Source organism: Gordionus sp. m RMFG-2023, chromosome 4, assembly GCF_954871325.1.
Source record: "Gordionus sp. m RMFG-2023 chromosome 4, tfGorSpeb1-WG-v2, whole genome shotgun sequence".
NCBI classification, from domain to species: Eukaryota; Metazoa; Nematomorpha; class Gordioida; order Chordodea; family Parachordodidae; genus Gordionus; species Gordionus sp. m RMFG-2023.
In genome coordinates this window covers 28,409,045-28,424,583 of record NC_088778.1, presented here as the reverse complement: position 1 = coordinate 28,424,583, position 15,539 = coordinate 28,409,045, and the positions used below count along the sequence as shown (strand labels likewise).

At 28.0% G+C, this 15,539-nt stretch overlaps 1 protein-coding gene across 3 annotated transcripts; it reads right to left on the bottom strand.

Moving 5' to 3' along the window:
- Window positions 1–2,989: 2,989 nt before the first annotated feature.
- Window positions 2,990–12,234, bottom strand: LOC135929164 (insulin-like growth factor 2 mRNA-binding protein 1). 3 transcript variants are annotated; one of them, XM_065465688.1, is made up of 16 exons: window positions 12,078–12,234; window positions 11,544–11,815; window positions 11,442–11,496; window positions 11,188–11,395; window positions 10,980–11,143; window positions 10,848–10,934; window positions 10,719–10,806; window positions 10,583–10,677; window positions 10,422–10,538; window positions 9,915–10,053; window positions 9,248–9,298; window positions 8,830–8,994; window positions 8,700–8,783; window positions 8,513–8,641; window positions 8,328–8,444; window positions 2,990–4,551 (listed from the first exon to the last, which is right to left on the bottom strand). In XM_065465688.1, the coding sequence occupies exons 2-16, from the start codon at window positions 11,710–11,712 to the stop codon at window positions 4,408–4,410; spliced, it is 1,812 nt and encodes a 603-aa protein (XP_065321760.1). In that variant the 5' UTR covers window positions 11,713–11,815; window positions 12,078–12,234; the 3' UTR covers window positions 2,990–4,407. The 3 variants fall into 3 exon arrangements, with proteins under 3 accessions (XP_065321760.1, XP_065321759.1, XP_065321758.1); XM_065465687.1 differs by lacking the exon at window positions 12,078–12,234 and adding an exon at window positions 11,955–12,065 and having other exon boundaries at window positions 2,991–4,551; window positions 9,236–9,298; XM_065465686.1 differs by having other exon boundaries at window positions 2,992–4,551; window positions 9,236–9,298.
- Between the last annotated feature and the right edge of the window lie 3,305 nt (window positions 12,235–15,539).

The window sequence follows — 15,539 nt, the reverse complement described above, 5'->3', positions numbered from 1 at the left end:
GATTTGAATTAACCATAAGCAAACATTATAAACCTAGTATTAATAAAATAATTTTAAAATTTAGCATTTTAATAAATATTTTTTTAGGTGCAAATAAAAATCATTGGTCATAAAAATCGAATTAGATACATCTAATGACAACATCAATAACCAAGCTAATGCAATAAGAGGTTATAAGAAATATATTCCTACTGGGGGCATTTTCCAGCGGAAAAGGGAATCAGTAACCTCACATCGAAACCAAATTTGGAACATATAAAAGTAGTGGAAGTAAAATACCATTTATAAATTTTGATATTTTTTAATTAATATTAACGGATTTTATAATAATGCTTTATTCATACATTTTCTCAATGCCCCCTCCATTCCCCAAAATAGTAGTTTCGAATTGTAGGTTTGCATTGAAAAATAATCGAAAATATTAATTAAAATTACTAAAAACATTCTAAAATCCTGTATTTAATTAAAATGTTTTTATTATTGTATCTCAAATTATTATCAGTTGTTATAAGCATCACAAAAATACAAATTAAAGAACCCGCTAAAACTTTCGTTGTACTTGTGACAAAACATATATCAGGAGAATTTAATGATAATATACAAATGAAAAATGATATAGTTAATTTAATTTAAATCCGATTCATAATACAATAATAGAAACGCCAAAAGAAGATGAATGTAGAATGCAAATAATTTTGTAATTTTTAATTGATAAGCTTTGTAAGATAATGTAGATTAGTGATCTGCATCGGGCCTAATTTTTTAAGCCCGTCCCGGCCTGAAATTTTTTTTAAAAAGTTTTGCCAGCCTGGCCCGAACCCGTAATTTTTTAAAAAAGATTTTGCCGGCCCGGCCCGAACCTGAATTTTTTTAAAATAATTTACCCACCCGGCCCGTCCCGAATTTATTTAAATATAGAAATTAATTTTTATATTTACTCAAAATAAAAGACATGTTATATGTCGTTTAATTTCAATAAATAAAATCAAATATTTTTATTTTACATAAAAAATTCAATATAAAATTGATAAATTTAGATATATTTAAAAAAAATTCCAAGGCCCCGAACTCGGGCCGGGACTAACTTTACAGATCTCTAAAGTAGATATTAATAATACTTTTTCTCATACCTTTTTAATCTATCAATGCACTAGTAAATGTAAAAGTTTAGCACCTTGGATAAGCCATAAATCATAAGCAGATATTAATAAAATAATTTTAAAATTTAGCTTTTTATTAAATATTTTTTAACGTGTCAAATAAAAATCAGAGGTCATAAAAGACGAAAAAAAATATATTTAACGAAATGCCTACTTATCCAATGAGATGATAGATGGGGATTGACCAGTGGAAAAGATATATTTTAACCTCCAAATCCAATCTAAATGTAATTAATCAAACAAATTTGGAAAGGGACATGGCAGATGATGGAAGTAAAATACAATTTATGTTGTCATTTTTACTCAATAAATAGTGGATTTTATAAAATGTAACTCTTTACTCAACTTTTCTCCAGTTTGTCACCCTGAATTTGCTTCAAACAATAAGTAAACAGAATAAATTTAGTGATGCAATAAAATATTTTAAATATATTTTTTTATCGTATCTCTTACATGAATCAATCTTATAAACAAAACGCCGCAAAAACCACTTGATGACAAAAGTAGTGCAAAATATTAATAATCTAAATCTTCATTCATACATTTTCCCCATGCCCCTTTCATTATCCAAAATAATGGCAATAGAAATAGTTAAGCACGTTGGGCCTGCCCTAAACAATTAGAGAACATATTAACTTAAAATTACAAAAATAATTTTAAAATTCTGTTAAATTTTTTGTCGAATGATTACCAGTTTTTACAAAAAAAATTAAAGAAACAACCAACCCTTCTCGTGAACCTAGTAAAAGTGTAAAGATCGTTTAAGGAAGATTTGATTGATCAAAGGAAAAGGGATATACCAACTAATTCGAAATCCAACTCCAAATACAATAATTGAAATCACAAGAGGATGAAAATTAAATACAATTTAATTTGTAATTTTTACATATTTAATAGTGGATTTTATAAAATATCTTTTTTTCCCATGCTCCTTTAATACATGAACGGACTGATAAATATAATGGTGCTACCCTGAATTTGCTTCATATAATAAGCAAACATAATGAATTTATTAATGTAACAAAAGATTTTAAATTCATCATACCTTCTTTTTAACTGTGAGCTCTATATCCTCGAAAACACTGATAAAAGTAATGGTTTTGATATTAGATTTGCTAAAATAATAAGCAAACCATAGACAAATATTATAAAAATATATTTTTATCGAGTCAAAATAAAAAATAGATTTCAATGAAAAAATTATACTGATCACGCAGTATATTCTTCAGATGGAATTTTTTTTTTACAATAATCCCATTCAATTATATGTCTAGGATTATTGGTTTCCAAAGGATAAAGTATACAAATCGAAACCAAATTTAAGTGGAAATAAGGTTAATATACCGAAAAAAAGATGAGTAAAATAAAAATTAATAAATTTGTAACTTTAAGTTAACATATAATCCATTTTATCTGGTTCAGGCTTAAAAACTTAATTTGTAAAAAAATTCTTAAATGAAAAATAATTCAGTAGATCGTTCGTTTATTCATTTACTGCTCAAACTTTTAACTTTACTTTAATACAAAATAAAATTTTAACCTTCTTATATTTATAATATTTTAACCAGATTGTTTGTTGATTTATCATGGCGAGTTTTTAACAAATGGCAAAGATTTAATTAATTTTTGAAATATGTGTATATTAATTACGTTAATATAAAATATCTTGGACCTAGCAACCTCGATTATTTTCCTAATGCATTGATCATCGTTAAATAACGCAAAAAACAAATCAAACATTTGCTACATATTTTTCATTATTTTTTTTATTTTCTAATAAAAGTTATAATGTGGTTAAACTGAATCGAATTAAATGAAGTTACAAAACACAAAGAATGAATCAGGGTGTATGAATGATATTAATAAAATCATAAGTTAATACAATTAATATTTTTGTTATTTTTTTTATATTTATTTATAATTTTTTTGTATTGAAAAAATGAGATATCGTTTGGGATTACAAAGTAAATTGGAAAATTATAATTCAAAAAAAAAATTTATGAAAAAATTTAGCCAAATGGTATGAAATATTTTTAAAAAATCCGTAAATTTTATTTTATAAATTCAATTTTTTTAAGAGAAAAAAAAACTATAAGAATTAAAGGATACAAAATTAAATTGAAATAAAATTGTAGAGGTGTTGTGATGAGAGTTAGAGAACTACAGATGAGGCTTCTGGACTGAAGGTTTCAGCACTTGCACAGTAAATTTTTTCAGGTACACAAATTTTCATCTACGAATATTTCGGAATATACAAATTAATCTAAAAAATGTTTAATTGTAACCTTACTTATTATATAATAAATAATAGTGAATTGAATAAAAATGAAATTAAAAAAAATAAAAATACTTAATAATGAGTGCGATAAACGGTATAAAAAGAATCACACACACAAATTTCCCCAACAAAAATTGGGAGAAATGAAAATGCATAAACCTGAAGTTTATAAATAGACATAGCCATATATAATAATATTATAAGATAAATCAGATTTTCAATCATCAAATAATTGACTAAATGATGTGTATAAAAAAAATATATAATTTACAATATTTTTATATATATATTTACAAAATAAATATTATTAATTGCATATATTATATAATAAATTACAAAATAAACCACCAGCCTTGCTAATTTAAGAATGAGTTTTTAATTATACCAAATCGTTATAAAAATAATTAAACAAGATCCAAATAAAGCCATAACTATCATTACAATGGTGCAATGCGAAATAATTTAAACTGATCTGCCATTCTACACTATGATTCAATGCCTCGTAGGTTAGAAAAGGGTAGTTATGAAGAAAAACTATATGTTAGAAAGGAGTTATCCAAAATGGATATATAATGTTTATTTGCAAAGGTTATGTAATAAAAAGGTTATTACATAAAAAAATGCTCATATTTATGTAATTAAGATATTTATAGGGATTATTATTATCATTGTAAGATCAATATATGTATCGTAAGTAAAGGACAACAAATTAAAAGTGCTCTATTTTGATGAAAAATTTACCAAAAATTCAGACTTCTAAGCAAATCCAAAAATTTACATGAAAATGAAACATAGAGTAACGTTAATGTATGCAATGAAATATTGAAAGAACACAAAAAACTATGTTTTTAAAAAGATGATATTTAATTCTATCATAAAGTTGTACAAAAATTATTGATATTTATTATTTGTTAAGCTTCATAAAAATTATTACAAGAAAATTGTTTTTTAGCTATAAATCCAAGGTTTTTAATTTCCATTAAGTTGTGGTAGTGGTTGTTCTCGTTCACGCTCAGGGTTGTTATTATTGCCTCCAACTCTTCTTCTCCTTAAGGGAGGAGCCGAGGTGCTCCTTGTCTGAGCTATTATGGCTCTAATTCTTCGCTGGGCTGACTGAAATAATAAAAGATAATTTATTTTAAATAGCGCTGTGCTGACAATAAATTTTTTTGTATATTCAATATTCCTAAATTTATCTAATAATCAATTTCTTTTATTCATTATTATGGTGACTACTGGAGGTTTAAAAAATTCTCTGTGGTCTGGATCTAATAGGATCATTGTTTCCTCTATGGGGTATAAAAACCACCTAAATGGGTTAGCAGGAAAAGCATCTGATTGTAAAACCTTGAAAATTCCTAATGATTACAACAATGGATGGGTGAGTATAACCAAAGTACCCTATGAGCCTCCTCATCCACCTACGTCAAAAAGAAGGATGGAAAACCTGGTGAAATCATAATTATAATACATATGACTGCTATCAAAATGACTTGATAATAAGTGAAGAAACCAGTTTACGAGTGATAAAATTTACGATATGGAATGTTGGGAGAATAATGGGAGAAGCGATGATGCACTGCATGGAAGGCATATATGAGTGTTGTTTACAAGAAACCAGATGGAAAGGTAATGACGTAAGAATGATTGGCAGGACAAGAAAAGTAGATAATCTGGGAAAGGAAGTAACGATGATAAAGTTAATGTTGGCCTATTTGTTGCAGAGAAATGGGTGGACAATGTAATTGAAGATAGAAGACTAGGTAATTAGATAATAAATATCAAGATGATCTTTGGTAGAAAGCTCTGCAATATTATTATGCCATATGTTCTGCAGGTTGGAAGAAGTGAAAAATACATTTTGGGACAGTCTATTGAAGGTGACAACGAGACTGGTAAATGAAGATGGGATTATCTTGGCTGGTGATTAGACATGTGGGAACGAGTAGTGAGGGTTATCAGGAAGTATATGGAGGATTTAGTTATGACACGAGAAATACAGAAGAGGAGAGGATTTTGGTGATGCTATGGATATGATTTTTGTACAATGTTTAAGAAAGAATCAGAGAAGCTGGTAACTTACAAGCCGCGTAGTGTTAAGTGTGGTGGATTGTTAGTAAGGAGATGTAATAAGGAGCAGAGTAAAAAATATAAAAGTGATACTGGGGGAGGAATGCATTGTCAGCACCAACTACACTAAAAGTAAGTTCGGGACAGGGCTAAAAGTTTGGAAATTGAAGGATGAGTGCTAGACGTCAATTCAATATGACATTAGTGATAAGAGTAGGTGGCATAAGCAACTGTGGTAAATGACAAGTGAGAAGTCATGTGGAATTTGGAGGTTGCGAAAGCTGTGGATGAGAAATGGGGATGTTTAAAGAATAGTATAATAGTAAAAAAAATAGTGATAACGATATTTACAAGGTGACGAAAAGAAATTAATAGCAAAGCACAAGAAGAACAAAGGAAGGAATGGGAAATGTGGTCTGGCTGGCAAAGAGAGGCAGGATGTATGGTGATTGATAGTAGTTGTGTTAAGAAGATCTGGGACATAAGTAAGGACTTTTGAGCAAAGAGAATGAATGATAACGAAGCTAGTTGTGCAAAGGTAGAAGGACCAGGGTGTAAATTTGGTAGGGACAAAATTATGAGAGCATAGAAAAAGATGAAAAAAGGGAAGGCAGAAGGTTTAACCAAAGTGGTATCAGAAATGTTCAAAGGTTCTGATTTAGGGATTGAATGGTTAATGAATTTAGCCAATCTTATTGTCACAAAATGTGCTATTCCCAATTGTCGAAGAAGTATAGAGTATACAAGGGGAAATATGATCTTTTAGATTGTGGGTCTTACAATGCTATTAAACTCTTGGAACATGCAATGAAAGTATTTGACAGGGTGATGAAGTGGATAAGGGAACACGAAAATTGATGAATTGCAGTTTGAGTTTACACTGAGGAAAGACACAACAGATGCAAATTTTGTAAGGAAAACTGTATTATGCGTTTGTTCATTTAGAGAAGGCACTTGGAAGGTAGCTGCACAAGGTTATAAAATGGGTCTTGAAAATCGAGTGTGGAATAATGGTTATTTATGGTAGTGATGGCAATGTATGTGGGAGCACAAACTGCAGTCAGACATATAATGGAGATAGTGAAAGCTTTGAAGCAGAGACCTTCATGAACCGAGCCAGCCCGCAGGCCAATACCCGGTCTCTAATATAATATATTCTAGTGAATCTGGGTCAGACCTGGGTTAAAAAAATTTTTAATGGGCTTAGGCTGGGCCTAAAAATATTAAATTTAAATTATTTAAAACAGTTGCTTATTGTAAACAAAATGATTGCCTAAATATATTCAAATATTGTATATATTCATTAAATAAAAAAAAATAAAATTTTTGTGAAACTTATTATGGGCTTGGGCTGGACTAGGGAATTTTTTTAAACATTAAATATGGGCCAGGCTGGGCTTGGGCCAAAAAATATTTTTACTGCTGGCTTAGGCCAGGCCTGGTCAAAAAATTAAGGCCCATTAAGGTCTCTGCTTTGAAGTGAAAGTAGGACTTCACCAAGGATCCATGCAGTCCTTTATTATTTATCTTAGTAATGGATGTGGTAGTTAAAATGTGTTAAGAACTTACCTGGGGATTATCATATGCAGATGACGTTGTATTAATGGCAAATAGTGAGGAAAAATTAGTTGAGGTGGCTATGGAAGCAATGAATGTGTAAAAGAATCAGGGAAAAGATGTTAGCAAGAAAGATCTTTATTTGTAGAACGCGCATAAAAGAGGTACATATAACGTAGAAAATGGTGGTTTAGATATTTGTAAAAGGTTAATCCTGGGAAAAGTTTTGCTATTTGGGTGATGTTAAACACAGATGATGGTGTAGATTCTGCTGTTCTTACAAGGGTCAAAGAAGTTTAAAGAGATGTCTATTATAACAAATAAAAATGTCTCTCTGAAGTAAAAGGGAAAAGTTTACATAAGCTGTGTGAGTGTTGTTTAGTTTAGTTTATAGCAGCAAAACATGGGCAATGAAAGTGATTTACGCACCAAATAGGAAAGAACAGAGATGAGGATGACATAGGGGTATCTCTGAGAGAAAAAGAAATTTAGGAATTGAAGCAAGAATGTAAATAGAAGTGATTGGAGTGGTAATGTAAAGAAATGCACTTTGATGGAAGTAAGAGGATTAAAACGAGGAAGGCCCAAGATGACGTGAATAAATGTGTTAGTGGCAGATAGAAGAAAAATAAATCTTACAAATATTTATGTTGAGGACTATCAAAAATGGAAAAGAAAAATCAGAGGGAAACTGACCAACCTGGAAATCGCCATTAAATGGGGAAGAATTAGAAAATTATGTATAAATATTATAAAATAACCCAAAAAATAATATCGGATGGGATATTGGTAAATTCAATTTTTTTAAAATAGTAAATTGGCCCTTAAAAAATCCAACGCGTTCACATTCAACATTCATTGACAAAAATCGAACCACGTTCAAGTTCATGTTCAAAAAAAAGGAACGCGTTCACGTTCATAAAAGCGTTCAAAATTTTATGATAAATTTTTTTTTAATTTAATTTAATATAAATAAACTTATATTTTTTAATATAATATATTTTAGCCATGTTAAAAAATAATATAAACAATAATATTCAAATTAATAAACTATGTGTTAAATAAATTGAAATGTGAAAAGGTAATACACAGCCGATTAAAAAATATAAATAATACATTTTTTTTAAAATTCAGAAATATTAATTTTTCAAAATAAATAAAAATATTTTTAAAATTGAACGAAAGTTAAATTCGAACGAGCATGAACGCGTTCGTTTACAACACTACTAATATTAAATAAATGATATTTTTTAGGGTTAAACTTGATTAGGATAGAAGGGTCCTTGGATAGAGATGCAGCTTTCTTCTGGAGGATCCTCCTTGTTACCTTCTTCCGAAACGTTAATAGAAGCACCAGTGAGCTTTTGCAATTCTTGCACCTTGATGTATCAATAAAGTAAGGATTTAATTTTTTCTCAATAATTTATTTTGTAAAATTTCGACAAACATTTTGGCCTTTGCGTCCTATGATTCTACCCACCAATGGGGTGGGAACAAATATTTGACAAGTCAAGCTAACTTCATCCATACCAGCAAATCCTTCATTTTGAATCTTCTCGAAAATGTGGAATTGAGCCTTGTATAAAAAAATTTAATGGGGAGATATCAGTGAATTAAAATTTGTTTATAATTACTTTCCATTGGGCTTCAGGGGTTCCTATAATGGTAACTTTTCTAGCTTTGGAAAGTGCATCATCAGCCTTTTCAGGAGGAGAAATCTATAAAATATAAGATCAATTATTTTTTCAAAGTAATTCAGTATACTATAATCTGGGCTCCAGATTGATTTTTGACATTTCTAATATTAGATCCCTTGGTTCCGATTATTGCACCAACAGAGGCATAGGGAATGTACAAAAACACAGTCTCTGTTTCTCCTCTTCCATTACCAGCACCAAAAAAGAGCCCTGGGAAGTAGTTGGCCATATTCTGTAATTATAATTGTATTCTTTATAACTTTAATGGCATAATATTTTTTATCAAATTATGTAAGTAATTTATATAATTTATGTTATTGAAGGCTTTAAATAAACTTTTAAAGTTAATAGTTTGATTATTCATTAATTATTAAAGAACGTCATGAATGTATGATAGTATTTTCTTAATTATTATTTTTGTACTGCAGTCTTATGCATTAAAAATTGACTGCACTAAATATGAATGATCTTACGATCAAGCCTACTGAATTTGCTCTTGGGCCTCCATAGTTGGGTAGACCTGGAAACATGAAATCCTATAGATATAAATTTAAAAAAGATTATTTGGTATAATGATTATTATTTTTTAAATGTCAACTGTGACTAATTATTCAAATTTTTAAATATCAACTATCAGCCAATATCCTTATAAAAATAGTGGATAAAAAAATTATTTATTAATATTGTATGAGTGATATATAGCACTTATCATCATTGCTTAGAGAGTACTAAACACCAATAATAAATATACACTTTTTAAAGATTCCACCTTAGCCCACATTATTAACTGGCCAATCTGCTATATTAACCCAATAGCATAGAAACACTTTTAAATAGAATTAAATTCCATAAGGATGGTATATTAATATAACCACTTATACACTAGGCCTTTAAAATATTCATAAAAAGTTTTTTAAAAATTTTGTATACTCTTCAAATTGCATGCACACCATCACACAAGGTTTAAATATTTGGTTAAACCATATTTTATCTAAATAATATTTAACATCATTCACATTATATAAATTTTTTTTAAATAATAATATAAAATTGTATTGGCTGATAATCTGTCATATTATCTTAATATAGCTTTTGACTATCCCCTAATATTATTGGTACATTCTTTCAACTAATACATATTTATGAAATTACCCTCATTGCAGCTAAATCACTTTCATAGCTTTGCTTAAGCTTGGCTGTTATCATTGTTTGAGCTTTGATAACTTTATCTAAGGGGCCTTTTATAGTTATGGTTCTTTCCATATTACAATTGTCTACATCTTGATGGCCACTGAAAATTGATTTAAAAATTATGAAATTAGATACAAAAAATCTTTAGTTGTGAGTAAATTGTTCAGTTTTCTAAGGTTGGACCAAACAACGGTGATTTAGTCTTTAGAATCTGTTTTATGGTTAAAAAATATAACCAGCATAGCAGGTGTTAAAGGGATGTCTGATGCCTCACTGTTATTATATTTAAATATGCATTTGATTTATATGTTGTTTTGTGTACAAACTAAAATAGGTTCTGATCATAATCCAGTCTTTAAATTATAGTTCAGTTTGGTCTTTTAGTTAAAGACTGAACTGGAACCTTTCCTAATTCTAATCTTTCATATTGCAGATGTAATTAAAATAAGTAAATATAGTTTAAAATACCTAGATACTGTAATTCTAGCATCAGACTCTGCCATAAATTGTTTAACATTATTTCCATTTTTCCCAATAATTCTACCAATTAAGTTATTGTGAGCCAGAATTTTAAGAGGTATCTCTCTGAATAAATGTGTAAGAAATGTATAGAATATCTCATAATTTACCCTTTTCCATTTGTTTTAGTTTCTTCATTCATTATTTCTAAAATCTTTTTACATGCCTCAGTACAGGCTTCCAGTGATCCAACAATCATGATTGTCTTAACAAGGAGTTAAGATTTTAAAAAAATTTAGTTTTTACCTGCCAATCATTATTCAGTGACATATCTCTAGGTTTCATCATAAAATTTCTTCTTACCTCTGAATTATCTTTCTTAAATACATCAATCCTGATAATAAATAAATAAGTGAAATATTAATTAAATCCTACCTTGCATGACTTTGTTGAGTAATGGTCCTAATAGTTTCTCCCTTTCTACCAATTATAGCTCCAACCATTTCACTAGGAACTGATATCCTAATTTATACATATATTTCAGAATCAACAATATTATTCAATTACTTTAAAGGAAATTCAGAAACTTTGGGTATTATATTTCTACCATTCTGACCATTATTATTGTTATAGGATGATACTCCTCTTCTAGTACCCCTATTATTACTAGAAGAATTTGAATTGCCATTAAAATTTCTTGCTCTTGGTCTTCTAGGTGGAATCAAGCCAACCTATAAAATTAAAATGATCAAAAAATTTTATAATAAAATTGTACATCCAATGTCTCTCCTTCTAGTTCCTTATTATTTAATTTCTCTATAACTTGTTCTGCTTCTTCCATTGATCCATAAGTAATAATATGAGTATTTGGTGGATTATTCAAAGTCTCAAATTTCAAAATACGACCAAAGGTTTTTAAAAGATCTTGCAAATCTTCAATAGAAATTTTTTGAGGAGTATTTTTGATTTGAACTCTAAATGTCCTTTAATAAAAATTTTATAACATTGTTTGATTTAAAATGTTGTTACTTAGTCTTGGGGAATGATGGCTCAACAACTATATCTGTCCCCATAAACTTGTATCCTTTACATTATTCAAAGAATATTTAATTTGAATAAAAAATATCTTACTATTCAATTTATCAATTGCATCATCTGCCTGTTCTTGTTCAGGGCAATCCACAAATGCATACCCTTTTCTCAAAGCAATTTCAGTAACTTTAATATTGAGATTCTCAAACAACTCCCTTATTGAATCTTCTTCTACTTCAGGAGTCAGGTTTCCAACATATAATTTCATTTTAATCTATTTTATAATTTTTGAGAAAATGCCCCTGTATGTTTGGTAAAGGTTAGAATGGAACGAAGTGGACAGGCTTTGGAAGCGTCCGCACTATCTTACTCTGTAAAAGAAATAAATAATTAATAGTAAAATAAATTATGTGATAGTATAGATTTAGAACATAAAACTATTCTATAAGTATTAATATCATATTAATATTTTTTAGAAATTACAGTTCTAAAGTTAATAAAATTAAAAACCTCTGATTTTGTTAAATATTTTAAAATTGTTAGAAGAACAATTTAATATTATCGATTTTCTAAATTTATTTCGACATTTAAAAATAGATATTAATTGTAAAAAAAATATTTTAATTATTTTACCTTTGGCTGGTGGTTTATTCTAAAATAGAAATCACGTTTTTAAAGTTATGTTTGTGTTTATTTACGTTCGATAAATTATATTAAATTGATAGAAAGATGATATTAAGAAATTTAACAAAATGTCACGTGGGAAATAGATCGTAAAACTATATATATGAAATAATATTAATTTTAAAAAAGAAATATTTGTTTTGCCAATTTCTTTAACTTAAGAATCAATAATGTTCTTAAATCTAGAATAATAATTAAAATAATTTTATAATAATAAATCAAATTTTCAGGTAATTAAATTTGAATTTTTTTTGATCATTAAGGAAATTGAATCATTAGTTGCTCATTTTTTTTATATCTATATTAAAACGGTAAAATTTAGTTAATATGAAAATGTTAATTTACTCATAGACCATGATATGGTGCTGTTTTTTGCTATTGGTTTACTATTTTTTGATTCATATTATTTTAAGTAACTAGCCAAAATAATTTTAAAATTATTTATTTTCACTGTGCTATGGTAGGTAACAAGTTTGGATGGCTAAAATTATAAATGTACCGATAGGAAAATTTCCCCTATAGTTTCCCTAACTATTATTTTATGCTTATTTTATCAAATAATCAGGATTATTTTTTATCATAATTCTGTTTTGTTTTTGTATTTATGATGATTTTCGATAATAATAAAAGCTCAACTCTAGTCATGCTTATCTGAAGGAAATTCTTTTATCTGAAATTTATTTTAAATTTCTAATAATAACTGAAATAAGGATAAGGAGTTTCCACTACTAATTTTAATTCTACTAATAATAATATAAATTTCTTAAAATAATTTAATGAAATATATTGATAATTTAGCAACACCATTTGTATGTTAAATTGTTCATTTTTGATAATGCAACCTGTATTTGGCTTTAATCTTTAAAAACAGCATTTAAAATGCTCACAAGATATTTATCTAGTAAAAATTTCAGTGAATATGAAATAATTAAAAATATAGTAACCGAAAGATAAGAAAAAAAATAAAAATTTGACCCTTATTAATGATGTGTAGACAAATATAATAGTGAAATATATTAGTGCCTGTATCGAGCTTAATTTTTCAAGCCCGGCCTGGGCCCGGCCCGAATTTATTTAAATATAGAAAAATTTAATATTTTTTTAACAAATAAATATTACAGCCTTGTTTCTTGCCAGAATTTTAAAATATATCAATTTGACAAAATGTAGATATCATATATAGAAAGTCAGAAATTTTTTAAAGATTTATTAAGCCCGAACCAGTCCGAACCAAAATTATTTTTAAAAATAACTTGAGGTTCGAGATGGGTAAGGGTGGAGCCGTTTACAGATCTCTAGAATGTATTATAAATTATAGCAATCCTCCTAAGTCCAATTTTTATGAATTAATTTAAACAGGAACCAATATGCATACGGGAGTATGTATACATATATTGAATTTATTAAAGTAATTGTAGAAATAGGAAACAAAAAAATTAAGATAATAAATAAATAAAGTAATGAAGAAAACCTGAACACTTGTGAAAATTAAATATATAAATATCGAATGCATTGGGTCTTTATATCATGGACTTTTGCTTTTAAAGGATCTAGCAAATAAAATATTGCCAAATAAAATTTTTGTAGTATAAGCCCAAATTATTATAAAATATATGAAGTTCAACATTCTCTTTTACATATTAAAGAAAAACAACTAATTAGTAATAAAAATAGGAATGTTTCTATAAAGTTGTAGCTCACCCAACTCTTTGGACGGTATCATTATGATAATTAATAGTTTGTTAAAAAATAAAATATTTTGTTGTAATACTACATTTTTTATTGAAATAAGAAACTTAATCTTCTCGATAATGTAGTTTACAATAAGTAATTTTTATATAAATATAGGAATTCAAAGTGGACAAATCAATCTGTCGTTCTTAAACATTTATTCATATCAAGGAAATCTCTTATGGAACAAAAAAATAGGAAATTTTTTTTTGCGGGATATATATTACCCTGTTTATATACTTTATTTAAGGATTTAATTTCAAAGATAATGACATTGTTGATATTAATATAAATATAAATTGATTTTGTTAATTTGCTTATAAGCTACAAATTATTATAATAGGCAAAAATAAAAACATATAAATATATTTTATTATATTAAATAAATCACTATATATTATTATTTCGAATTCAATTAATTTAGCTAAGAATTATTTTCTTTTAGAGACGTATTAAATGGTTAAAATTATAATATGCCTAACGAAGACTCAAAGAAGATATTTCTGAAGAAAAACGAAGAAATATCAAAACCTACTCAATTTTTTCTTATTCTTTTATTTTGTAATGTAAAAAATCAAAATCTGCCTTTATTATTCAAATTAATCTCAAAATATATAATAATAATAAAAATAAACATTTTACAAAAAATAACAAATAACAACAATTTAATACACATCATTTATCCCCAGTCGATCTGGTTTCGATCGTATCCTTTTGGGATATCGATCTTGACTTGTTTCTTCCTCCCTCTCCTTTGAATTCATTTCATAGTTATTTTTTATTACATCCTCTTTGTTTACTATCTCTGTTTACTATCTCTTCGGATTTCTCTTCTACTCCGATCTCTCTTCTAATTCGTATTCTTCAATTAATACATTTTCGGTTCTTTTCTTTAATTGGTCCGTATGACGTATAATCGTATTATCCGCTATACTTACTTCATAACGTTGTGATCCGAGTATGCCTTTAATACTGGCTTCTTCCCATTTTTTTCTACTATTGTAAAGGCGCGACCAAACATTTTCATTTATCTGAAATTTTTGATTGTGGTATTCAAATTTCTCCTTTTTGTTTCCCCGTTGGAAAATTTGATCTAACAATCATCTAGGTTTAAATTTTAGTAGTATTTCAGCGGGACTTTGTTCAGTTTCTGTTCCTGGTGTATTTCTGTAATTGTAGAGAAAAATAGCTAGGCTGGTTTCTAAATCCCTCTCGTTTCTTTTATTCATATTCTGTTTAAAAGTTCGAACTAAACGTTCGGCCATGCCGTTTGTCTGAGGATGGTAAGGACTTCCGTGCACTAATTGAATTCCGTTTTTTTCACAAAAATCATTGAAATCTTTGCTGCTTAATTGGGGTCCGTTATCAGAAACGATTATTTTGGGAAATCCGAATCTTGCAAAAATATTTATTAATATTTTTATCGTGCTTTCGGTTGTAGTACTAGTCATGGGAACTATTTCTGGCTAGCGACTGCTAGCATCTAACACTACCAACCAATAATGATTTTGAAATGCTCCAGCATAATCAATATGTAATCGGTGCCATGCTTTTGGTGGTTTTGGCCAATTTTGAATTGCTGTCTTTTGAGGCATATCTGTTCCTGGCATTCTCTACATTTTTCGACCCAAGTTTCTATATCTTGGTTTATATTAGGCAACCACTCGTATTGCCGGGCTC